At 41.7% G+C, this 27,184-nt stretch overlaps 1 protein-coding gene across 1 annotated transcript in view; it reads left to right on the plus strand.

The window, feature by feature from the left end:
- Positions 1-24,408, plus strand: part of acp2 (acid phosphatase 2, lysosomal) — a 39,015-nt gene extending 14,607 nt beyond the window's left edge. The window contains exons 3-13 of the mRNA XM_084323769.1: positions 1,519-1,605; positions 3,063-3,123; positions 5,245-5,336; positions 9,406-9,504; positions 11,044-11,133; positions 11,827-11,910; positions 12,479-12,527; positions 14,299-14,387; positions 19,701-19,807; positions 21,363-21,538; positions 22,481-24,408. Coding sequence (XP_084179895.1) covers positions 1,519-1,605; positions 3,063-3,123; positions 5,245-5,336; positions 9,406-9,504; positions 11,044-11,133; positions 11,827-11,910; positions 12,479-12,527; positions 14,299-14,387; positions 19,701-19,807; positions 21,363-21,538; positions 22,481-22,632 — 1,086 coding nt within the window. The 3' untranslated portion in view covers positions 22,633-24,408. The remainder of the gene's footprint in view (positions 1-1,518; positions 1,606-3,062; positions 3,124-5,244; positions 5,337-9,405; positions 9,505-11,043; positions 11,134-11,826; positions 11,911-12,478; positions 12,528-14,298; positions 14,388-19,700; positions 19,808-21,362; positions 21,539-22,480) is intronic.
- The last annotated feature ends 2,776 nt before the right edge of the window (positions 24,409-27,184 follow it).

The raw sequence follows: 27,184 nt of genomic DNA on the forward strand, positions 1-27,184 counted from the left end.
AAGTCAACCAACGAACTAGATTCTTGTACCGGATCTCCTCTCTGGTAAACAAGAATACCCTGAAGACTCTGGCAGGAGCACTCATTCAAGGGTACTACGACTATGCGTGCACCTCATGGTACCAAAGCACCTCAAAGGCGCTAAAAACAAGATTACAAACATCACAAAACAAACTGGTCAAACTACTACTTGACCTTACCCCCAGAACCCACCTCACCCCTGCCCACTTTGACAACCTAGGATGGCTTAGAGTAGACAACAGAGTACAGCAACTTGCAATGGGCCTGGTCTACAAGATACACTATACGACTAAGGTACCCATGTACATGTCAAAATACTTCCCAAAGGTCAGTGAATACCACAACCACTACACCAGAGGAAGCTCAACAAATCATGTTAAACCCAGATTCGGCTCAAACAAGGGACTAAACACGTTTCGCAATTATGCCACATCAATGTGGAACGCCCTACCCAAAGCTGTAAAGGAATGTGAATCCCTACCCACATTCAAAACCGCTCTCAAAGAGCACCTACGGGAGGCTGCAATTCGAAACTGGCCACCGTAAATGCCCAAACCCCCCACCACCTCCCAATAGACAGTCTCCTCCACACCGCATGTATATATTCCCTCCCCGCCATATGTATATTTCTCTCCCACCCACCCACCCCCTCCAAATGTACAGTCTCCACCCCACCGTATGTATATTTCTCTCCCACCCACCCACCCACCCCCTCCTAATGTACAGTCCCCTCCCCATCATATGTATATACTCTGTCAGGATCTAGGGGTAACAGTACTGTATATTTGAATACCGTTTATGTCACAAATGTATCAGTACTAAATACCTATATGTCCCTATGCCATAAATGTCATGTATGTTGTGTATGTCATAAATGTCTATATGAATTGAAAATGGGGGACCTTGATGTAAACAAGACAAACGTCTTTCTCAGGTCTGCATCCCCTTAACAATTGTGTGTATTGAGCCGTGCTGTATTGTACCCATTCTGCAATCTGTTAAATAAAGTTTTCATTCATTCATTCATTCATTCATTCATTCATTCATTCATCTTCAACGCACAAGGTACAGGCTTCTCCACTCCTTATTATAGGGGAGCACCTAGTGGTGACAGGTGGAACAGCAGCCTCCATAAATGGACTGCATTTATATAGCGCTTTTATCCACAAGTGCTTTACAACTTATGCCTCACATTCACCCATTCATTCACACACCGAAGGCGGAGGCGACCGCGCAAGGTGCCGACCCGCTCTTCACGAGCACGTAGGGGTTAAGTGTCTCGCTCAAGTTGATCCCTGTTTTCAGCAGCATGGAAGGCGGTGGAGGCTGCAGGAATAACAGTAACACCCTGGAAGGACCCAGGTTTATTTCCTGCTGCCATGTTTGCTGATGCAAGAGTTGACAGGAAATATACTTGGTCCAAACTGTTCCCTAGCAACATAATTCCAGTGAAGCCATCTATAATAAACACTTCCTGTGTGTGTGTGTGTGTTTTCAGGAGGGGATGAGGCAGCACTTTGAACTGGGTCAGTTTCTACGGCAACGCTACAAAGGCTTCCTCAATGAGACCTACAACCGACACCAAGTAGGATCAGTCTCCTCTCTTCTAATCTTTCCTCTCCTATCCCTTTTTCTCTTCTCTTATCTTCTCTCCCCTTCTATCCTTCTCTTCTCTAATTTCCTTTTCTCTTGTCCTCTCCACTCCTCTCCTCCTCATCTCCTCTTCTCTCCTCTCCTCTTGTCCTCCCCACTCCTCTCCTCCTCATCTCCTCTTCTCTCCTCTCTTGTCCTCCCCACTCCTCTCCTCCTCATCTCCTCATCTCTCCTCTCCTCTTGTCCTCCCCACTCCTCTCCTCCTCATCTCCTCTTCTCTCCTCTCTTGTCCTCCCCACTCCTCTCCTGCTCATCTCCTCTTCTCTCCTCTCCTCTTGTCCTCCCCACTCCTCTCCTCCACATCTCCTCTTCTCTCCTCTTGTCCTCCCCACTCCTCTCCTCCTCATCTCCTCTTCTCTCCTCTCCTCTTGTCCTCCCCACTCCTCTCCTTCTCATCTCCTCTTCTCTCCTCTCCTCTTGTCCTCCCCACTCCTCTCCTCCTCTCCTCTTGTCCTCTTCTTCCTCTTCTCCTTTCATCTCCTTCTCTCATCTCTTCTTTCCTTTTCTCTTCTCTCCTCTCCTCTTGTCCTCTCCACTCATCTCCTCTCCTCCCCCCTTCTATTCTCCTCTTCTTTCGTCTGTCCTATCCACTCTTCTCTCCTCTCCTCCTCTCCACTCCTCTTCTCTAAAGGAGATTAACAGAGTTGTCAGCGCTCCCCTTGTGGTCAATCCCACAAGTGTCAACTGATAAAAATCCTCTATTTCCAATCAATTTGTTTAGTTTGATACATTTGTTGATAAATGTATCAACAAAATAATAACAAATAGAGTGCAGCAGATCTACTGAAGAAAATAATTTTGTGTCATTTGTTAATTTCAAATAGTTTATTTTTATCAGATGCCATCGTCCTGCACTATAGATATCAGAACCATCCTTCACACCAGTCAACCACCAATCAACAGCTTCAATACATTACAGAGGTCTTGCACCGAATGTTTGTGTAGTTCTCTTTTTTCCAACATGGCTGCCTGTAACTATTGGTAACCACTTTTGAAAGGATTCATTTGTGTGCAGTGGTAGAGCATGATATCACTGTTCCATTGACTTGTTTACACGATTAAAATTCAAACTAGAATTGCTTTTTTTGTTTCTCGTATATTAACACATAGCAACCACTGTTTTTCACATAGCAACCACTGTGTCATCCAACATGGAGGACAGATGTTCTAAACGTTCAATGAAAGGTCACTATTGGGATGGCTAGGCCACACCCACTTAATTATTGAATGGCAGCCAGCTACATTGTTTAATGTGTGTGTGTGTGTGTGTGTGTGTGTGTGTGTGTGTGTGTGTGTGTGTGTGTGTGTGTGTGTGTGTGTGTGTGTGTGTGTGTGTGTGTGTGTGTGTGTGTGTGTGTGTGTGTGTGTGTGTGTGTGTGTGTCTTTTAGATCTTGGTCAGGAGTACAGACTATGACAGGACCCTGATGAGCGCTGAAGCCAACCTGGCAGGTTAGTGACCTGGATATCTATGTGACCTGAATATCTATGTGACTAGGCAGTGTGTTAGTGACCTGGATATCTATGTGACCTGAATATATGTGACTAGGCAGTGTGTTAGAGACCTGGATATCTATGTGACCTGAATATCTATGTGACTAGGCAGAGTGTTAGTGACCTGAATATCTATGTGACTAGGCAGAGTGTTAGTGACCTGGATATCTATGTGACTAGGCAGTGTGTTAGTGACCTGAATATCTATGTGACCTGGATATCTATGTGACTAGGCAGTGTGTTAGTGACCTGGATATCTATGTGACTAGGCAGAGTGTTAGTGACCTGGATATCTATGTGACTAGGCAGAGTGTTAGTGACCTGGATATCTATGTGACCTGGATATCTATGTGACTAGGCAGTGTGTTAGTGACCTGGATATCTCTACAAATACGGCGATTTTCTCGATGGCTCTCTCTGGTGCACAAAGCTCTGCTTAAACTGGTTCCCTCGTACCTAAGTGTGCTTCTGTGCACAAAGCAATATAAGTATGCCCTTCGTTCTCAAGCTGTTCTAACACTGGAAGTTCCCCATATGAGAACTGAATTGGGAAAAAGGGCTTTTAAATATGCTGCTCCTTCATCTTGGAACAAGATACAGGAGGACCTAAAATTACCAGGACTGGTCACCCTCGGAGAATTCAAAGCCATTTTAAAATCCTACGAACTCAGTTCCCTTGGTCAGTGCAACTGTGTTTGATCATTTGCCTGTTTGATAACTTGCCTGAAATTGGAGCTTGATGTAAATGTTTTATCTGTATTTTATTGTGATGTTCTTTTTTATGTTGAAACTTTCTGCTGCCTTGCTTGGCCAGATCGCTCTTGAAAAAGAGATTTTAATCTCAATGATGCTTATCTGGTTAAATAAAGGATTTGATTTGATTTGATTTGGATATCTATGTGACCTGGATATCTATGTGACTAGGCAGAGTGTTAGTGACCTGGATATCTATGTGACCTGGATATCTATGTGACTAGGCAGTTTGTTAGTGACCTGGATATCTATGTGACTAGGCAGAGTGTTAGTAACCTGGATATCTATGTGACCTGGATATCTATGTGACCTGGATATCTGTGACCTGGATATCTATGTGACTAGGCAGAGTGTTAGTGACCTGGATATCTATGTGACCTGGATATCTATGTGACTAGGCAGTTTGTTAGTGACCTGGATATCTATGTGACCTGGATATATATGTGACTAGGCAGTGTGTTAGTGACCTGAATATCTATGTGACTAGGCAGTTTGTTAGTGACCTGGATATCTATGTGACCTGGATATCTATGTGACTAGGCAGAGTGTTAGTAACCTGGATTATCTATGTGACCTGGATATCTATGTGACTAGGCAGAGTGTTAGTAACCTGGATATCTATGTGACTATGTGACACATGTCTGGGAAGATTTCAATGTCCCGGACAAATGAGATAGATTCCAGTATAATAATTCCAGTCATTGTTTGGTTTCCTGGTTCACACACACACACACACACACACACACACACACACACACACACACACACACACACACACACACACACACACACACACACACACACACACACACACACACACACACACACACACACACACACACACACACACACACACACACACACACACACACACACACACACACACACACACACACACACACACACACACACACACACACACACACACACACACACACACACACACACACACACACACACACACACACACACACACACACACCTCGTGAATCCAGCTCCATTGCAAGGTAAACAAACACACGCCTCAAGGGATTTCAGAACGAGACCACAAAAACAAACACTTTTAGTGGACGTACGTTACTTGGTAACCAAAAAAAGTGGAAATATCTTCACAGGACATTATGACAAGATAGATTTAAATATCAGACATCAACAGATCTTGCCGGTTAAAAGAAACGGTAATTACCGGTATGGGGCCAAATTCCTACATAGAGTGGCTTTAAATCCAGTATCAGACATCCTGCGGCTCCTAGGTCTCTCTGAGTTCTTCATCTATGGTTGTGTGTTTCCTAGTGATGATGTCGTTCTTCTGTGGTTGTGGTGTAGGTCTCTTCCCTCCTAACGATAAAGAGATGTTCCGACCAGGCCTGGAGTGGCAGCCCATCCCTGTCCACACCGTGCCCATGACCCAGGAGAGGGTAGGCCCAGTGTGTGTGTTATTCTTTACTGGGAAAATATGTTGAAGTCATATTTAATACATACATTTCCCACTCTCAGAGAGAGAGAGAGAGAGAGAGAGAGAGAGAGAGAGAGAGAGAGAGACTCGAAAGGCAACTGAGGTTTCCCTCATTTACAGTCACGTCGAGTGTACATACAGAAATAAGCAAATAAGAGCATATACAATCATAACAATAAGACAACAAGGCGAGGCAAAAGTAAGGATAACAAATCAATTAAAATTAAAACATGTACAACTTGATTGACAAAGGTTGGAGATCAAGGTCTTAAACTCTGCAACAGAGGGGAGAATCTCGAGCGTTAAGGATTCAAGATTCAAGCGATTTATTAGTCACATACACAGGGGAGGAAACTAACCTTCGAGTCGGCTGTGATTTTGGAGACTGGGAAAATACAGTTTTCTTAACTTGTAGTAGTAACGTGAATAGTGAATATATTTCGTGGCAGTAAACAGCCAAACACGTTTTGGTGTAGGAAAATAGCTTTAGGATCACTTCTGTAAAGAGGACTTCGCTGTGGAAGAGAAATAAACCATTTTGGATATCTTTGTTTTACACTGGAGTGGCTGTGGACATTATTGTCCTGCTATCAATGAATGTACGAGTAAGCAACTTTAACCAGTAGAGTGGACCGTCGGCCCTCATAGTATTGTACCCATTCTGCAATCTATTAATAAAGTTTTCAATCAATCAAAACCACCGTAGCTGGCGTTGGTAACGGTTAGCAAAGTTAGCTAGCTAACTTGCTGGTCGGGGAGCCCAGCATCTAACGTTCGTTTGCAAGCAAGCTACAGGTAGCCATATATATATAGCACTAGATGGCTTACCCGCGCTGCTGGCCAACGGAGACCAACGTTGCCACATGGTGGCCATTTTGCAAGGGTGGAGCACACCCACTCATAACATGCATGTCTATTAGTGATGTTAAGATTCACCGATTCGCATCGGTGCATTGGCATAAACGTTGAAGATGCGAGTGCACTGGTGGAAAAAGTGCGCATCGGCTACAATTCAGGTTGAACTTGCGATGCATCTGTTTTAGCGTCTTTGCATCGGTCAAAACCGATTCATTCATATAATTTCCTCTCATCCACTTCTGTCAGCACTCAGCAGCAGAGACTATCTTTGCTTCCCTACTACGGAAGGCGAGAGCCGCGTCACAGTTATCAACAAACAGTGGAAGTCGAGACATGAATTGAATTGACCAACTGGCTAACGTTAGCCGCTGTTAGCCGCTCAGCTAACGCTAAACTATCTAACTAACTAACGTGACTCCGCAAAACCAGTTCCATTAGTGAGGAAATGGGGGGGGGGGGGGGGGTATATTGACGAGGCTTGACAAGAGGTTCAAAGATAACTTCACATTTATTGGCAATTCGTTTCTTTATATCGCTTCCTCCAGGTTCCAACTGTGTTGACAAAATGCCATCATGGTGTGGTCAACTACGGCACATTAGAACGCTCAAACTCTCTCTCGCTCTCTCTCTCTATGTTCAATGATTTAAAGTGGCCAAATGTTACAATATAAATACTAACTGGATAGTTGATGATAGACATTTAATTTCATTATCTGAAATATTATAAAATCATTAAGTCTGCTATAAGCCATTATCCCTTTGTGTGTGGTTATTATTGTCTCACAGTAGTAGGGCTGACCAAGTTTTTTTTGGAAGCTTCGGGGCCGAGATTCGATTTTAATTCGAAGCTTCGAGATTAAAAAAAAAAATGATAAATTCTTTAATTAATTTAAATGTTTTTAAATGTTTTAAGTTGTGGGACTTGTACAGCACTTTGTTCAACTTAGTCCGTGCTGTAACGTTTTAAACCTTTTTAAATCTTAGACAAACAAAACACTTTGCTTTCATGAAATATTGTAAGCCGTCATTTGAGGCTTTATAAAAGCAGCACAATGAACACAAATCTGTCAGTGCCGAGTCCGACCTCATCTTAAATAACAAACAGCATTGCTTGTTGTAGTTAACAAAGAGAGGCAGAGTTGATTTTGCACACAAAAAATCATATATATATATATTTTTTTTAATAATCGCATTTTATTTTCATATTCGAATCCCATGCCCATCGAACGAAGCTTCGAAGTATTTAAGACAGCCCTACACAGTAGTGTGTATATATAAATTGTGTGTGTGTTTTTAGCTAAAGTGGATAGAAAACACAGTACTGTGCAAAAGTCTTAGGCACCCAAGAGTTTTTATATAAATTGTATTACAGTAGATTATTTTATTTTTAATAATAATATAAACTGCATAGGAATACAACCAAATCCTCTGTCATACCATAAAATTGTATCATTATTTTGCATCGTATCGCCCCGAATCGCATTATGTTGAATAAAATCGTATCGAACAGTTAACTGTATCTCAACAGGGGTGAATCGTATCGCATCGCATCGCCCGGTGCTTCAAATGTATCGTTAATGTATCGTATCGTTGGCAACGTATCGAGATGCGCATCGCATCGGCCTCAGTGATGGAGATGCACATCCCTAATGTCTATGGTGCATGTACTCTCGCAAGATGGCCACCGCTGAAGTACGCAGGAGACTTCGCCTTGAGCCATCTAGTGTTTTATATCTATGTGACTAATGTTGGCTCTGGTGATTGTCTTTACTCGCCGTCTGGCGAGTGGTCTTCATGAATCACTCGCCAAACATAAAAAATACTCTCATTTGGCAAGTAAAATGGCCTAATTTCCTCCCATACAAGACATGTAGTGAAATGCCTGCCTTGATTGTGCAAAGAAATATAAATAATAGAATAAAATAGAATAGATAATAGATATACATGATAATAGGTACTAAGATAAAATACTATACAATGCTAAGCTTACGAATGAAAGGTAATGAGTCCTATATACACTACTATACAATATACAGTTATGCTATTATGTAACTATACTAACTATACAAAAACATACATTGATGTTTTTTAAAGTGACCTTTGCTTTTTCCTAAAGTAACCTGTAGTGTGTGTTTGTGTGATGTTGGACTGTTGACCAATACCACTTTATCATTATCACTTTTCTCCTCCTATTTTTCTGTATTTTTCTCCCATCCCAATTTAGTCGTTATGCCAATTCCCCCCTCCCCTTCCTGGTTGTTGCACGCATTTGCCCCCCACTTGCTGATCTAGGGAGCCCTGAAGTCTATCACATGTCTCCTCCGATACATGTGGAGACAGCCAGCAGCCTCTTTTCACCTGACAGCGAGGACTCTCATTGGGGAAGTGTAACGCGTGGGAGGATCACACTACCTCCCCCAGTTCCCTCCCTCGCTGTGCAGGCGCCCCGACCGACTTCCCACCCGCTGACACTGCCAATTGTGTCAGTATGGCCGACCGACCAAGCCGGAGGTACCGCGGCAGCCGGATTCGATCCCACTGTCTCTGCGGTGGTAGACAGACGCTTAGTCCGCTGCGCTACCCGGCCGTCCACACTTTACTGCCCTTTTTAAACTGGCAACTGACTAGTAGCCATGCCTGATTAATATCCATAAAGGACCACAAAATTAATGAAGGGATTAAGACGTTTTGACATGGATTCCCAGTGTGGGATAGAAGGAACACATACACCCAGGGACGAAGAAGATGTTCCATAGACTCAGATTAATTTATTCAAATCAACTAATTCATTAGTTAGCTAAGAATCATTTCTGCCCAGGACGGCCCTAACGATGGGTAGATCCAGCTGTTCACAAGACAGTATTTACAGTATTCAGCCGTTCACAAGACAGTATTTACAGTATTCAGCCGTTCACAAGACAGTATTTACAGTATTCTCATGATGTGTCTTGCCAACCAATATGGCACAGGGCCAAAGCTCATTGGCCATGGCTGCTGTTTAATGATAATCACCTGCTGTTTCATTACAATCACCTGTTGTCTTGAGTTCTCTATGACCTGATTATATACAGTCTAATGATGTGTTAATTATGGACATTTCTCGCTCTCTGTATCTCTCTCTGTCTCTCTTTTCTCTGTCTCTCTTTTCTCGGTCTCTCTCTCTCTCTCTCTAGCTCCTATCATTCCCATTAGGAGACTGTCCTCTGTATAAACAGTTGATAAATGAAACGGAACAATCTGCTACATTCATCAACATGACCAACAAATACAAGGTACCTGTCTGTCTGTCTACATAGACAGTATCTCTCTATGTTGTTGTTAGTTGGTAGATTGGTAGATCACCAATAGGCCTTTTTCACAGCAGCCATGTTGACATGTCACCACAGGGTAAACACAGGTGTAAGTTTGTCGGGGTGAGGTCAAAGGTTTCTTCACTGGGCGTTTTCTTTTAATGTAAAATGTTGTATGCTCACACAAAGGTAGTGTATGACTTTACACTGCACCAGATGTAAAGGGTACAACAACACTTGATACCGACTCAAATAATAAGCTCAGAATTGGCAAAAATTAGGGATGTCCGATATTATCGGCCGATATTGGCATTAAAATGTCATATCGGAAATTATCGGTATCGGTTTTCAAACAAATTAAATATATATATATATATTTTTTTACATTTATTTAACCTTTATTTACCCAGGCAAGCAAGTAAGAACAAATTCTGATTTTATTTATTGTCAAAAGTATGCATAATGTTGTGTTAATTCCACGACAAGAGATATGTAATGTTAATAACCTGAAATTATTCAGTTTTTTGGGGGGGAAACCATGCATATATCGGCATCGGTTGATATCGGTATCGGAAATTAAGAGTTGGACAATATCGGTATATCGGTATCTGTAAAAAAGCCAATATCGAACATCCCTAGCAAAAATATAACACTATGTCCAGGCAAACCTTTGTCTATGTAATCTGTAGCGGTGGTCAGCCCAATATAATCAAAATGTAAATGTTATAATGGTGCTTTGGGTGCCAGACAGGCTAAACCTGTCAATAAATTAAACAAGCAAGATTAAAGCTTACTGTCGATACCGGTTCGCTCTTGGTAACCTCCACTACAAAAAATGAGCATGCGATAAGATTTAAATAAGAGGCAGGCAAACAGTATTTAGTGAAATGATATATGCTGTATTCAAATAATTAAGTGCAAAACAGATACATAGAACACAAGGGCAAAATGGTAATAACTAAGTAAAATAAAAACAGTCCAGATTGTGTGTGTGCTCAGTGAGTGTGTGTGTGTGGGGGTAGCAGCCTGGGGTAGGCTGAAGTGGTGGCTGAGGAGAGCTTGGAGATTGGTAGGTAGGGGAAGCTGGGAGAACACGGACACTGGAGATATTGAGTGAAGGTGGTCAAGTCCGGGATAGTTGGGGGTTTGAAGAGACAGTTCATGGAAGGGGTTAACTTGCCAGCAGTGGTGTCTTCTCTTTACAGGTGATACTCTCTTTACAGGTGATACTCTCTTTGATCGGCCATGTTGTAGGCCACAGGATACATGAGGAGTCTGTCACCGTTTCCTCCAAATCGACTTGTTCTTTGCCTTCTTAACTCACATTTTCTTCTCAGTATTTCCCTTGCTCTCACTTCACTCCTCTCTCCGGCTCTGCTCCACTTGCTCTGCTTCACACTCTGCAATCAACTCAGCTGAGTCCTAGATGGCAATTAATTGAGTTTACTAATGCATCCCTTCATCCGATTGTTTTGCATCTTTATTCTCTCTCCTCTCTCTCTCTCCTCTCTCTCTCTCCAGGATTTTATAGAAATGGTGAAGAATAAAACCGGTCTGAAGAAAACCAATGTAGAATCAATCTGGAGCGTCTATGACACTCTGTACTGTGAGGTGAGACACTGACTGAAAAGGTACATCTGTATCTGTCTGTCTATAGTCTGTTCTGTCTGTACATCTGTCTATCTATAATCTGTTATTTCTGTCTGTCTATCTATAGTTATCTATATATAGTGGGTGTAGTTTGGTAGTAGTGATGATGTGAGTTTCTGGGTGTAGTTTGGTTGTAGTGATGATGTGAGTTCCTGGGTGTAGTTTGGTTGTAGTGATGATGTGAGTTTCTGGGTGTAGTTTGGTTGTAGAGACGATGTGAGTTTCTGGGTGTAGTTTGGTTGTAGTGATGATGTGAGTTTCTGGGTGTAGTTTGGTTGTAGTGATGATGTGGGTTTCTGGGTGTAGTTTGGTTGTAGAGACGATGTGAGTTTCTGGGTGTAGTTTGGTTGTAGAGACGATGTGAGTTTCTGGGTGTAGTTTGGTTGTAGTGATGATGTGGGTTTCTGGGTGTAGTTTGGTTGTAGTGATGATGTGGGTTTCTGGGTGTAGTTTGGTTGTAGAGACGATGTGAGTTTCTGGGTGTAGTTTGGTTGTAGAGACGATGTGAGTTTCTGGGTGTAGTTTGGTTGTAGTGATGATGTGGGTTTCTGGGTGTAGTTTGGTTGTAGTGATATGAGTTTCTGGCATAATCTACAATTATAAAACGATTCTGAATTAACACGTGTGTGTCTGTGTGTGTGTGTCTGTGTGTAGTCCTGTCACAACCTCACGGCTCCTGATTGGGTGACTCCTGACGTCATGGACAAACTCAGAATCCTCAAAGACTTCGGCTTCCAAGTAATAAACACTACTATTAAATTAAATACACAAAAACTATACACCGACTAGGGTTGCAAAATATTGGGAATATTAAACAGTGAAAATGTATCATGGGAATTAACGGGAATATATGGGAATTAACAGGAATGCAATGGAAATATAGGAGTTATTTGCAAAGGCTGTTTTACCATGTCACATGCAGATAGAAGCAAACCTTTTACCAGATCATAAGCAGATATAATTAATATCTAATATAAATAAAGAAAATCAACATTTAATAACGTTTATTTATCAGTAGAACTTGAATTAAATGAGTTGGCTCTTTACATTGTATTGTGTACTGTATATATTGGAGTGATGGAAGAATGCACTGCCACTGTGCATGCAGAGGTAAATCTGTAAAGTCTGTCAAGCAAAGTTCACTCTGCCACCATCTTGATAACGGGGACTAACAAGACCAGACCTCTATCTGAACGTGGAGTCATCCCTATCTAAGGATCTGTCACACATATCAGCCTTTTTCTTTCATACGTGAAGTCACTGGTCAATTCTATTTATATGTTATTTTCATATATTGTCTTAACAGGTTATGTTTGAGGTGTACAAACAACAAGAGAAGTGCAGATTACAAGGAGGTATGTGTGTGTCTGTGTCTTGGCCACCTTATTAACACTTTGAATGCCCATCACGACATTACTCATGTTATCAGCCCCCCCATTGAGTGCCCACGACGAGAAATATCGCTTTATTTTTTTATTAGCGATCTGAATTCATATTTCATCAAGTCTACCGTTGGTAAACCAGCCCCACCAGGCGCTCAGATGTGAAAAAAGCGCCCCCTATCGTCTCCCAGATGGTAATGCACCCTTTTGGAATGGACTCAATGAAAATGGATGAAAAAAAAAAAAACTCCGGAATCCACATTTTACTTCTCACGCATGTAACCGGAGCCGATCAGATTCATTGTGGACCCTCAGAACAGCGTGTAATATGTCTTTACAGTACGTAGCATTGGATCAATAAAAGGATAGATTTTTGGAATGGCGATCAGGAATTGGAATAATCTTTTTGGATACCATCTGATCTCAGGTAAGGAATCTATTTTACCAGTCTTAGGATAATCAGACCTGTTTTCACAGAGATATAAGCTTTTCCCCTATGTGTGATATGGCTGTTTGACTGTGCGAGCGATCAGGAACTAAGAGAATCGATTTTCAGTTCGCGGCACCAGCGTGCATACGTACACATATACTATCGATAATCTAGCGTTTATTTGAAAACGATTCATAAATAGGCAGAAAAATGACAACGTTCTAGAATATTCCAGTTCCAGGGCGTTTATCACAGAATCTTTTTTTCCCCCTTGAAAACGAGGGCTTTTCAAAATGCTATAAAACGGAAATGAACCGATAAAAAAACAATCCGCTTCGACAATGTTGACTGGAAAATGAGTCATTGATAAGCGACGGGCAGATTAGACACATAGCCATAATTTAAAACATATATTAGGCGATATTAACGTTAACATTGAAGTGGATGGTGGGCATTCAAGCACTAAATGCACGCCCCCTGCTGGGCACTGAAAGTGTTAAGGAAAAATATCTAAGTCAGTAGCAATATTGTATAAATGTAAGGATATATTAAACTACAAAGCCTTGCACATCATTTACTGCTCACTTATACTTCCTTACATATCTTACTGTGTGGAAGTATGGGGGTCGACATTTAAAAAGACAGTAAATCCAATAGTCTTATTGCAAAAGCGGGCCATTTGGAACCTTTTCCAGGCTGGTTACTATGAACACACAAATCCATTGTTTATAAAGTCTCATATTATGAAATTTAATGATTTGGTTTATTATAAAACTATGCAAATAATGTACAGAGCTAAAGCAAAGTTACTCCCAGACGGGGTGCAAAGGTTTTTTTCAATACAAAATGATGAAAATATGATTTGAGAGATATTTGTACATTTACTGTTCAAAAAGCTAAGAAAAGGATTAAAAGGAGGTGTATTTCTATTATTTGGGTTAACTTGTGGAACAATGCTGATATACAGTTAAGAATGAGTAATTCGCTTTTGGTTTTTAAGAAAATGATATATAAAGCTATTTTTGAAAACTACAAGGGTGAATAATACTGTTTTTTTGCTATTTTCTTTTAGAATACTGTTTGAGTCTTAATTTTTGTTAAGAATATAGGACAGGCATATAAGCATTATGCTTCAGTCTGTACCTTTTCAGTCACTGTAAAATCAAATATTGTTAAATTATGGTGTATATTGTATTGTGTGAGATGATGACTGAATAAACTACTACTACTAAACTACCGGTACTACTACTACTTATTGGTTTTTAAAGAAATAATGTTGCCTTAACATTTTTTATTTCTCTCTCTCTCCCTCAGGTGTCCTATTGGGTGAGATAGTGAAGAATCTATCCAAGATGGCCGTCCCAGACCCCAAACAGAAACTTAAGTTGATGATGCTGTCAGCGGTAAGAAGATTATGATTATTATTATTATTATTATTATTATTATTATTATTATTATTATTATTATTATTATTATTATTATTATTATTATTATTATATTATTATTCCTGAACCACAGTGTCTATGGATTCACCCCTGACTGGCGCCGCATCAGATCCTACGTGTGAATGCGTAGATTTGAATATTTTCTAATTTGTGGTGCACATGCATGAACTTTGTGCGCGAGCATCAAGGAGGCAAAAAGGAACTTAATCCTGGTCAGAACAACGGGGCAGACTACAATACATATTTGCATTTGTTAGCCATGCTAAATGGTAAATGGTGCATTTATATAGCAGCTTTTACAGGGTTCTATGCTAACTTTTCCCCCAAGGAGCACATGTGCTCCTAAATGAGAACATTAAGAGCACAGTTAAAAATGTTCACGTAACACAGAGTTTATTAACAAACTATTTATTACATGCATATTATACTGTGCATGCGTGTGCGCATGCGTGTGCATACTAAGGGACACACATCTGTGCAATAGCACATACCACCAAAATCACATGGCCCATGCCTATTGGATGCAAAGGATATCGGTTGTCCAGCCGCTTTTTTATGTTGTAGTGTTGTCACGATACTAACATTTTGACTTCGATATTGATAGGAAAGGTAATGGAATATATTATTAGATGACAGAACATGACAAATTCTTTATACAATTCTTTAATTAATTATAATTTCAATTAATATTTTGACGCTGTTGAAACGTAAATAATCAATCAATTACAGCTTCTGAGTTATATACTATAGCTAATGTCCATCAATATATTCCTTTTTTTTTATTAAATAGGTTCAGGAATCAGAATTGTTAGCAGAGAGAGAGAGTGAGACTCAGCCCCCCCCCCCTTCCCTCACTACTCTGAAGGAGAGCTTAGTTAGCATTAGCAGGTTAGCTTAGTTAGCGTGTTAGCAGCTAACATTAGTTAAGGTTTTTACTAGGGATGTCCCGATCCGATCACGTGATAAATTACATATCATCATTCATTTATTTATTGTCACACAGAGCAGAAGAATTTGCCAAAACAAACGCATTTCCTTTGATTTACACCATCGCACGACAGTGACGTGTGCTGAAAATAGCAAACCTACAAGCTCACAACGCGCCCGCTCCTGAACGCTCCCGAAACACCGGCGGCAGGTTATGTCCACCTGATAACTTGTAACACCTGAGCAGCTAGACAAAATGTCAGAAGTTTGGAAACATTTTAAAATTGAAACCGAAGCCAGTCCAATAGCCAGTTGCAATGTTTGCAAGGCGGACGTTCCGCGTGCGTTCAACATTATGTGACTAGAGCGAGCAAAGGAAAGGCTGGTGCTCTGCCAAACAGCTGTTTTGAATGCTTCGCTTGAATGAAGAACGTTCACCTGGATAACGTCAACATTCGCTTTGTGAGGATTATTCTTCTGCGTTTCAGACCAAATGGAGCAAATCATTATGTAAGTCGAACACTGTGAATGTATACTAAATGTGCAAACAGATTGAAACTTTGAATATTTCTCGTATGGTGAATGTAATGCGAGCCGCAGCGCTCGACTGGGGCTATTGCGGGAACAGAGGGGCTTGTCTCGCTTCGCCAGTTTCTGACAAAAATGCGTCAAATTGGTTACTAATGTGAAAGATCAGATCGGGAAAGATTGGTATCGACAGATACTCAAAATCACATGGTCGGGATCGGATCGGGAGCAAAAAAACGCGATTGGGACATCCCTAGTTTTTACCACGACGTGGGAGAAATAGGAATGGCAAGGATGCAAAGCATGTTAGACCATTGGACCCGTTGCTCGCGAAAGGAGGTGTTCATTATACATAGAAACAGCGTGACTTGTGAGAGGAGGTGTTAGAGCTGTTGAATGCAGGGCTGAATAGCTAGATGTCATAGCTTGAAGGTCCATGCTGCTGTGTCTATTTTGATGAAATGACAATTGCACGTTGACATGCCCACTACGCAAAGCTATTCCTCGCACACTGTGCTCCTAAATGATTTTTCCAGTTCGCACAAATAAATGTTTAGGGGCAAATGTGAGTGAAATGGTCGCACTGTAGAGCACTGTTTTATCCAAAGCGTTTTATAATTTGTTCCTCACATTTTACCCATTCACTCACACATTCACACACCGACGGCAGAGGCAACCATGCAAGGTGCCAACCTGCTCATCGGGAGCAGTTAGGGGTTAAGTGTCTTGCTCAAGGACACTTCAACAGACTGCCAGGCAGGAGCGGGAATCGAACCGGGAACCTCCGGATTACCAGACGACTGTTCTACCTCCCGAACCACTGTCGCCCCTGTGATGCTAGCGATCTAAACAATCAATCCATGTCAAAGCTAGCTAAAAGACATCCAATCATTCATTAACTCAATCCAGCGCCAGACCCGAGGATAGTCGGGTTAACTCGCCAACCGTTCAGCGCCAGACCTGAGTATAGTCAAGTTTTCATCGTTATTTCTTTTATTCAATATTTGTATTCATTTCTCTCACACGGACCTCGGGGGTTACCATAGGGAATCACTCTGAGATCGCTAGAGCGCAATACTGGCCGCATCCTGGTAGGTGGCAGTATCGCCCACCCTTTTTCACACCCGGTGTTACGTTTAATTCACTCCAGGCGCAGTTTTTTTGGTCAGGCTAGTTTAGCGGTTCACTCGATGACATTGAAACGCGCCCAATGCCCCCGATGCATGGGTTGTGGTGGATTATGTTGGCAACACGATGGACACCAATACTGGAAATCACGATCAGACAATTGGAATATTCTTTTTGGGGTACCTCCTAGTGAAGGTAAGGACTATATGACATCAATCCTGCTTTGATCCAACCATGATTTCACATCGATCGCAATGACCGTGTGTAACGTACTCCAGAACGTATACCGTTGGTGACGATCAAAGCATCAAAAAACGACCCTCCCCCCTTTCATGCATTCATGATGAAACATAATACCTATTATATACATTTGATTTGGAAATAGTAGCAACGCCAACGCTTTTAGTAAAATTCACGTATTGCTCCATAGCGCCGTTTTCTAGAATTAGCCACGGTTCACCACGGTATAACACGCGAACGTATACATAAAAAAAAGTATTCTTTTTCACATATTGAACGATGGATAGTTGATGTCAAATGAGCCATAGTATTGTATCTAGAGCTGCCGCGGTATCGGTATTACCGCGGTATCGCTGTTACATCATGCCCACCGCAGCGTTGGGCTGAATACCGGCATCACCGCTGTTTTTTATTATATTATTATTATTATTACGCTCTCGTTGGGCTTGCGGCTCTGCAGATATACCCTACTTCTCTGTCGAGATTCCAAGCGACCCTATTGGGTACCAGAAAAGTCACATGAAACACTGCAGACCACTGATTGGTCAGAAGAGATACGCGTCACATGCTTGGAGCATCTTGCAGTGCGTTTACTTCCTGAATCTCAGCCATCACAACACGGCTAATAGTACGTTAGCTCCCACCGGAGACCGGAGTGGATTACCGACGCCGTCGCTCCTCAGGGAACGAGGCATAATGATTTTACTGCAACGAAATGTTATAATAAAAGCCCTTCGTTCTATACACTTGTCTGATTGAAAACTTTATTAACAGACCGCAGAATGCGTACAACTCGGCACGCTCTGAGCAAAGAAAGGAACTTAGATATTAATTGAGTAACGCTTGCCTTGCTATGTGGTCCGGTAAATACGAACGTGTAACTATACTAACGTTAATGCCACAAATCGAATGCCTTTGTAATCATAAGTAGTAACGTTATAATAATAAGAAGAAGAAAGGGTCGGGGGGGTAACCGGCGGGCGCGACACCGAGGGGAGACTTCGAATCCGTGTTTCACTTTTAATAACGAATGCGTGCATGCCGAATCCCAAACAATATTCATGCTGCAAAGTCATCCTCTAAAGATAGACATTTAGACTAGAGGCAGGCTATATGCTATATAAAGAGTAGACTACAAAAAAAATGCATTCAAACTTTTTTTTTTGTGTGTGTGTGTGCGGTAATACCGCGGCGGTAGGAAATATTTTGCAAATGTGTGCGGTAAGGAAAACATCAATACCGCGGCAGCTCTAATTGTATCCATAGCTATAATATAGAATATAGATAGCCCTGCAAACACCGCCACGCATCCCTATCTCTTAGAGCGGTGACGCATTAGGAACAAAGATGGGCTAGGCCCGCGGCGCTGAAAGAGTTAACCTACCAGGGTGTTTACTAACAGTACAGGAGTCCTATCTCCCACGAGCGGTGACCACGTTTACACTAACGCTGCTCCAAAGCTGTATCTGTTCTCATTGGATTTAGCCATCATCATAATCTAGTAGCGATATCCTGGAAATACAAAGTTCCAAAGGCTGGACATAAAATAGTATTTAAGAGTTCCTACAAGGGCTTCTGCTGTGACTCGTAGTGTTTAAGAGTTCCTACAAGGCCTTCTGCTGTGACTCGTAGTGTTTAAGAGTTCCTACAAGGGCTTCTGCTGTGACTCGTAGTGTTTAAGAGTTCCTACAAGGGCTTCTGCTGTGACTCGTAGTGTTTAAGAGTTCCTACAAGGCCTTCTGCTGTGACTCGTAGTGTTTAAGAGTTCCTACAAGGGCTTCTGCTGTGACTCGTAGTGTTTAAGAGTTCCTACAAGGCCTTCTGCTGTGACTCGTAGTGTTTAAGAGTTCCTACAAGGGCTTCTGCTGTGACTCGTAGTGTTTAAGAGTTCCTACAAGGGCTTCTGCTGTGACTCGTAGTGTTTAAGAGTTCCTACAAGGCCTTCTGCTGTGACTCGTAGTGTGAATGATGTTAAACACCATGTGTTGGTCTGTAAGAAAATTGTCGCTACAAATCGCTCACAGTAAACAGTAAACATTTAGGGAGACAAAACAAGTCGCGAATGAAGAATAAAAATACCCAGCTCCGGGATATACATTTCCTGTTATGTTTATACATTCTAATATAAAATATACAGTAAAATATACAGAAGTGTACAGTAAGTGTAATATTGAATATTGTAAAATATACAGTAAAATATACAGCAGTGTACAGTAAGTGTAATATTGAACAGTGTTGTTTTAAAAGTAAAAAAAAATTGAGGCAGGAATGGCCCTTCACCCCCCATCACTTTCATTGCTGTCTGGACCAGTCTCTTTATTTGTGCTTTTTAACTGAACTCATATGTTACCAAACCAAGCTGAGATTCTGTAATGTATCACAGAATGATAAAATAAAGTCTCTCTCTCTCTCTCGCTCTCTCTCTCGCTCTCTCTCTCTCTCTCTCAGCATGACACCACTGTCGTAGCTCTCCAGTCCAGCATGTTCATGTTTAACAGCATACAGCCGCCCTACGCTGCCTGTCACATGTTTGAGCTGCACCGAGATGATAATGGGTAAATACACACACACACGCACACACATACAGGACACACTAGGGCTGGGCGATTAATCGGTTTAATTCGAATGAATGATTTAGGACGATTTTGAGTCACCTTTTATTTTACAGAAAGTGATGTTTGGTGAAAGTTAGATTTGCACATTATTAATCCCAATAGGTTTATAGGGAGTAACCTTTTATATATATATATTATTATTATTTATTTATTTTTTAAGTGAAGATTGGTGAAAGTTAGGTTTGCACTTCAATCCCAATAGGGAAATTCATCTTGGTTTGAATTTTTTTTTGTGTCAAATAAAAAAGAGAAAAAAAATCTAAATCGTAAATCTGATTTAAAAAGAAAAATCTGACATTTTGTTTTTAGGCCATATCGCCCAGCCCTAGTACACACTCACACACACATGCTTACACATACATACACATGCATACACATATACACCTAGGCTTGGGCGGTATGACGGTATTACGGTATACCAGGATATTTCGAGATCCCGCCGGTATGATTCTCAATACCGTGACGTCACAGACTGCTATTACACTGACACAGAGTTGATTGTGGTGCACAGCACGCGCCAGCAGAGGGTTACGTGGCTATCGCTCTGGGAGCCAGCGTCTGTACCTGGCTGGTGCTAACTAATTGGCCATCGCTCCGGGAGCTAACGCTGGTACCTGGCTGGTGCTAAGCTAACTAACTGGCCATCGCTCCGGGAGCTAACGCTGGTACCTGGCTGGTGCTAAGCTAACTAACTGGCCATTGCTCCGGGAGCTAACGCTGGTACCCGGCTGGTGCTGACTAACTGGCCATCGCTCCGGGAGCTAACGATGGTACCCGGCTGGTGCTAACTAACTGGCCATCGCTCCGGGAGCTAACGCTGGTACCCGGCTGGTGCTAAGCTAACTAACTGGCCATCGCTCCGGGAGCTAACGCTGGTACCCGGCTGGTGCTAAGCTAACTAACTGGCCATCGCTCTGGGAGCTAACGCTGGTACCCGCCTGGTGCTAAGCTAACTAACTGGCCATCGCTCCGGGAGCTAACGCTGGTACCCGGCTGGTGCTAAGCTAACTAACTGGCCATCGCTCCGGGAGCTAATGCTGGTATCTGGCTGGTGCTAAGCTAACTAACTGGCCATCGCTCCGGGAGCTAACGCTGGTACCTGGCTGGTGCTAAGCTAAGTAACTGGCCATCGCTCCGGGAGCTAACGCTGGTACCTGGCTGGTGCTAAGCTAACTGGCCATCGTTCTGTGATTTGTTTACTTGGTAACACGGGTTGCTAAGGAATTTAGGTTCGAGGTTGAAGAAAGTGCACTTTTAGGTTGAAAGAGGTTGAAAGAACGGCCCTAATGTCAACGTGTTTCAATATAAGCGTTATGTATGGTGATAACAAGTATATTGTTAGCTCCGCCCGCCCCCCGCTGATGAAAATGAAAGTCATACCGTAAAAAATAATACCGCCCAAGCCTAATACACACGCACATACACGCACACACACACAGACTCACTATAATATGAATTATGCCTTCTCTCTCTTGTCTCCTTCCCCTCTCTCCAGTTCGGTGTCAGTCAGTATGTTCTATCGTAATGACAGCAGTGTGGCTCCCTACCCTGTCTCCCTGCCTAGCTGTGGGGTAGAGTGCCCTCTAGAGGACTTCATCAGAATCACACATGACTCTATACCAGTGGACAGACAGAAAGAATGTCAACTACCTTCAATGACAAGAGACACAGGTGAGATGGATGGATAGATAGATGGATAGTTACTATAGATGGATAGTTAATATAGATAGATACTAGATAGATAAATATGTAAATAGATATGTAGATATATATATGTAGATATATACTAGATAGATAAGATATATAGATAGATACATAACTAGATATATAATAGATGGATGGATAGATCAAGTTCAAGTTTCTTTATTAGTTGTCATACAAAAATACAGAATACTTTTATATGAAATGCTTTTTTCTGTTTTGCTCCTGAGAGTGTGCTAGATAAAAAATAGATAAAGTATAAAATAGAAAGTCAAAAGTATGTAAACTAGTGTAAACCAAAGTGTTCAATATACATATATAAAAAAGCAGCCATTTATATATACAATATACAATACAGAGTAGAAAAAATGAGTAACTGAGTTACAATACAATATACAGTACAATGCAGAAATGGGATGAGGTACAACTTAGGGTAAGTTAGGATAAGATATGTCGATACTAGATAGATAGGTTGATCAATAGATAAGTACTACATAGATACGTAGATACTAGATACTGTAGGTACTAGATAGATAGATTGATAGATATAGTTGCTAGATAGTAGATATATATAGAGATATAAAATAGATACTAGATAGATAGATATATACTAGATAGATAAATGTGTAGATATATAATAGATATAGATATGTAGATAGATACTAGATAGATATGTAGATATATACGATATATAGATAGATAGATGATTAGATATATACTAGATAGATAGATATGTAGATACTAGATAGATATGTTGATCGCTAGATAAGTACTACTAGAGCGGATACTAGATACTGTAGGTACTAGATAGATAGTTGCTAGATATATATACATATAGATAGACGGATAGATAGTTGGGATAGGTGGTGGTGACTCTTTCTCTCATATATATATGTCTCTGTCTTTCTCCAGAGGTGGTCATTGGTCTGGCTGTATGTGGCGCTCTCCTCTTCCTCCTCATCCTCGTCCTTCTCATACTCCTCTGTTACCAGAAAGAGCCAATCAGAAGCCAGGGATACCGTCACATGATTAACCAGGATGCAGGGGATGTGTCTCACTCCTGACAGACCTACAAGCTACTCCCACAAAAAGGTTTAGGCCATGCCTCCTGTGACAGCAGTGACGAGGATGACCTCTGAACTTTGTGACTCAACTTTGATCTCACAATGACCTCTTTCTCTGCGCAGAGCAGGGAATTAAACTAAGTCCAATCACCTCTCTACGGATGCCTAGTGGGGTCAGATTCCACCAGCAGCCAAAGTAGGTTTTTAGAAGATAATATATTATACCTATTGAACACAGACTGGTGGCTTGTGATAATTTACCAATATTTAACTGTTAGTAATTTACCAATATTTAACTGTTGGTCATTTACCAATATTTAACTGTTGGTCATTTACCAATATTTAACTGTTGGTCATTTACCAATATTTAACTGTTGGTCATTTGCCAGTATTTAACTAGTAGTAATTTACCAGTATTTCATTGGTAATAATTTACCAGTATTTAATTGGTAGTAATTTACCAGTATTTGACCTTTGATAATTTACCAGTATTTAACTGGTAGCCATTTACCAGTATTTGACCTTTGGTAATTTACCAGCATTTGACCTTTGGTAATTTACCAGTATTTAACTGGTAGCCATTTACCAGTATTTAACTGGTGGATAACGTTTGTGAAAAGTGTGTAAATTCATCATCGCTGGGAAAGCTTTTCCTCTGAGAGAGAGATCTGCATTAACTAGACCTGGATCACAGTTACAGACATAGATCTGTCTAGAAGCTGTCCTGTCTTATCCCTACAACCAATGAAAAAAGGACAATATGATGTCATCACACAGAGGAAGTTCATGACTCTCGGAAACAGCAGTGGAATTCAAACTTGTAAAACATCATGACGATGTCATCAAACTTGTAAAACATCATGACGATGTCATCAAACTTTAAAACATCATGACGATGTTATCAAACTTGTAAAATATCATGACGATGTCATCAAACTTTAAGACATCATGACGATGTCATCAAACTTTAAAACATCATGACGATGTCATCAAACTTGTAAAACATGATGATGATATCAAACTTTAAAACATCATGATGATGTCATCAAACTTGTAAAACATTGTGATGATGTCATCAAACTTGTAAAACATGTCTGTGTGTTTTTGTGGGCCCAGTGACCATGTTGCCTCATCATTCTTGGGCTGAGCGAACAGCAGGTTGATTCCAGCTTGGTTTTAACTGGCTCAGTGGCCTCGTAGGTAGAGTGTCCGCCCTGAGTTCGGGAGGCTGGGAGTTCAAGCCCCGGCCGAGTCATACCAAAGACTATTTAAAAATGGTACCCATAGCCTCCCTGCTTGACACTCAGCATCAAGGGTTGGTTTGGGGGGAAGTCCTTGCGACATACTAGCGTCATGTCCAAGGGGTGTACTTGTACATCAAGCTGCCTCACGCTACGGAAACAGGAGATAGGCTCCAGTCCTGCCCCATGTGCCGTTACGGCTCGAGAACCATTGGTTCTCAAAGGCAACTTCTTTAATCCAATGCAGTGTGTGTGTGTGCGGGGGGCTGGGGGTTTATTCTATTTATGCTGGGGAACTTTTACAACACTGGAAATCTTGAAGACCTTTCTAACTTTTGTGTTGATTTTTATTTTTTTTAAATGCTGTTTGAATGTATCAGAGTGTCTTCTGTGTGCTGGTTGATATTTGAATGGTGTTTTTAATGGTGCTTCTTGTCTTCTGTGTGCTGGTTGGTGGGCTCACTTGTGTACTTTTTGCCTGCTTTTCCTTGTAATGCCACAAGATGGCGATAAAGTATCACTCAACAACAAGCAACATCCAGTTGATAAGTGACTTTCTTACAAACCTGAAATGAAACCTGACCAAACTTAACTCGAGTTATTGGATTATCCAATCCAATCCACTTTATTTATAAAGCACATTTAAAAACAACAAAGTTTACCAAAGTGCTGTACAAGTTCACAACATAAGATAAAACATAAACATTTAATAAAAGCACACAATAAAAACAAGTACAATATGTCACATAAAAAGGCAGGTCTCTCAAAAACTGTTTAAAACACGGAAAGCCAGAGCAAATAGATGTGTCTTGAGGTGTGAATTGAACGCCTGCAGAGTGGGGGCCTGCCTAACATGCAGTGGCAGCTCATTCCAGAGCTTTGGGGCTGCCACTGCAAAAGCACGGTCCCCCCTAAGCTTCAGCCTGGACTTGAGAACAGCCAAGAGGAGCTGGTCAGAGGACCTGAGGGACCTTGGGGGAATATAAGGTTCCAGCAGGTCCGAGAGGTAACCCGGTGCCAAGCCATTCAAACATTTAAAAGCAAACAGTAAAACCTTAAAATCTATTCTAAAACGCACAGGAAGCCAGTGGAGGGCAGCCAGCACAGGGGAAATGTGCTCCCGCTTTCATGTTCCCATTAGCAGACGGGCAGCGGTGTTCTGAACTAGCTGCAAACGAGAGAGGGAGGCCTGACTGACACCAACGTATAGGGCATTACAGTAATCAAGGTGAGAGTTCATAAAAGCATGGATTACAGTTTCAAAAACAGAACAGGATAAAAATGATGTTTGACCTTGGACAGCCTCCTAAGTTGGAGAAAACTCCCACCACAGCATTGATCTGCTTGTCCAACTTTAGGTCACAATCAAACTTCACCCCTAGGTTGGTGACAGTTGGCTTCACAAAAAGCCCATGGGGGCCCAAGTCACCAGGAGGAGACACATGCCCATTGCTGGGACCAAACACCATGACCTCTGTTTTACTGTCATTGAGACATAGACAATTTAATGCCAGCCATGCCTTAACATCATCAAGGCATGCTAACAATGGTTTCACCGGGTTGCTATAGTTCCTTTTTAATGGCATGTAGATCTGACTCATCTGCGTAGGCCTTAAGGGGAGCAGATACAACACAAATAAAATTGGCCCGAGAATTGAGCCCTGGGGAACCCCGCAGGGGAGAGGTGCTGTGGAGTATACAGCGTGGCCCAGGCTAACGCAAAAGCTTCTCTCAGACAAGTATGATCTAAAAAACTCCAGGGCTGAGCCTTTAGTGCCAACCCAGTGCTCCAAACGGGAGAGCAGAATATTGTGATCCACTGTGTCGAAGGCAGCAGTGAGATCCAAAAGTACGAGGATAAGAGAGTCACCAGAGTCAGTGGCCAGAAGGATATCATTAAAAACTCTTAAGAGTGCAGTCTCGGTACTGTGCAGTGCTCTAAAACCGGATTGGAGAACCTCCAGAAAGCCATGTGTGTCAAGGAAAGACATTAATTGGACATGTACATTTCTTTCAAAATGTTTGGATAAAAACGAGAGCTTGGAGATATAGGCCTGAAATTAGAATTGGAATTAGGCTTTTTAATCAGCGGTTGCACCACAGCATGTTTAAAAAGTACAGGTACATCACCTGCAAGGCTGTTGTTCATGATCGTTAGGACATTTGGTCCTATGACCCTGCTGACCTCTTTGACAAGGTGAGGGGGAAGGACATCTAAGGGGGAGCCTGAGGACTTCATATGGGAAATAATTTCCTCTAGCTGAGCAAGGGACACAGGCTCAAACTGGCTAAAGGTGGCAGTAGTAGAATGGTCACATGTAGGGGTGGATGTGCTAGCTCTAATGTTGGCAACTTTGTCAATAAAAAACTGAATAAAAAGCTCACATGTTTCAGTGGAAGCTTCAAGACAAACAGGCTGGGGGACATCAAGAATATAATTAATCATTTTAAAAAGAACACAAGGCTTGTGACAGTTGTTTAAAATGATATCAGAAAAATGCTTTATTTTTTCAACTTTAACAGTTTGCTGATATCTACACCAGCTATCCCTCAGAATGTCAAAAGACACCTGCAGCTTGTCCTTTTTCCACTGTCGTTCAGCCCTCCTGCACTCTTGTCTGGCTTCACGTGTGCTGCCGTTCAACCAGGGCTCAGGTTTAGGTTTGGAGCGCCTGGTTTTTAGAGGAGCGACGGTATCAATAACAGGGATGGTTTGGGTTTTTGGACAGTATGTATTGTATGAAATACTTGCCTGTGGTGTAGTTGATAGAAAACTATTGACTACTTACTGAATCCCGTGGTTTTGGCCGGGTTCTGAGTGAACTGGGAGGAAAACGTGGGCCACGAAACCAACAAAGTTGAATCCACAACACAACATGCAGGCAGATGGTTTAATCCACACCACAACATGCAGGCAGATGGTTTAATCCACACCACAACATGCAGGCAGATGGTTTAATCCACACCACAACATGCAGGCAGATGGTTTAATCCACACCACAACATGCAGGCAGATGGTTTAATCCACACCACAACATGCAGGCAGATGGTTTAATCCATACCACAACATGCAGGCAGATGGTTTAATCCACACCACAACATGCAGGCAGATGGTTTAATCCAGAACATGCAGGCAGATGGTTTAATCCACACCACAACATGCAGGCAGATGGTTTAATCCACACCACAACATGCAGGCAGATGGTTTAATCCACACCACAACATGCAGGCAGATGGTTTAATCCATACCACAACATGCAGGCAGATGGTTTAATCCACACCACAACATGCAGGCAGATGGTTTAATCCAC

This window comes from Notolepis coatsorum, assembly GCF_963971535.1.
Source record: "Notolepis coatsorum genome assembly, chromosome: 1".
NCBI classification, from domain to species: Eukaryota; Metazoa; Chordata; class Actinopteri; order Aulopiformes; family Paralepididae; genus Notolepis; species Notolepis coatsorum.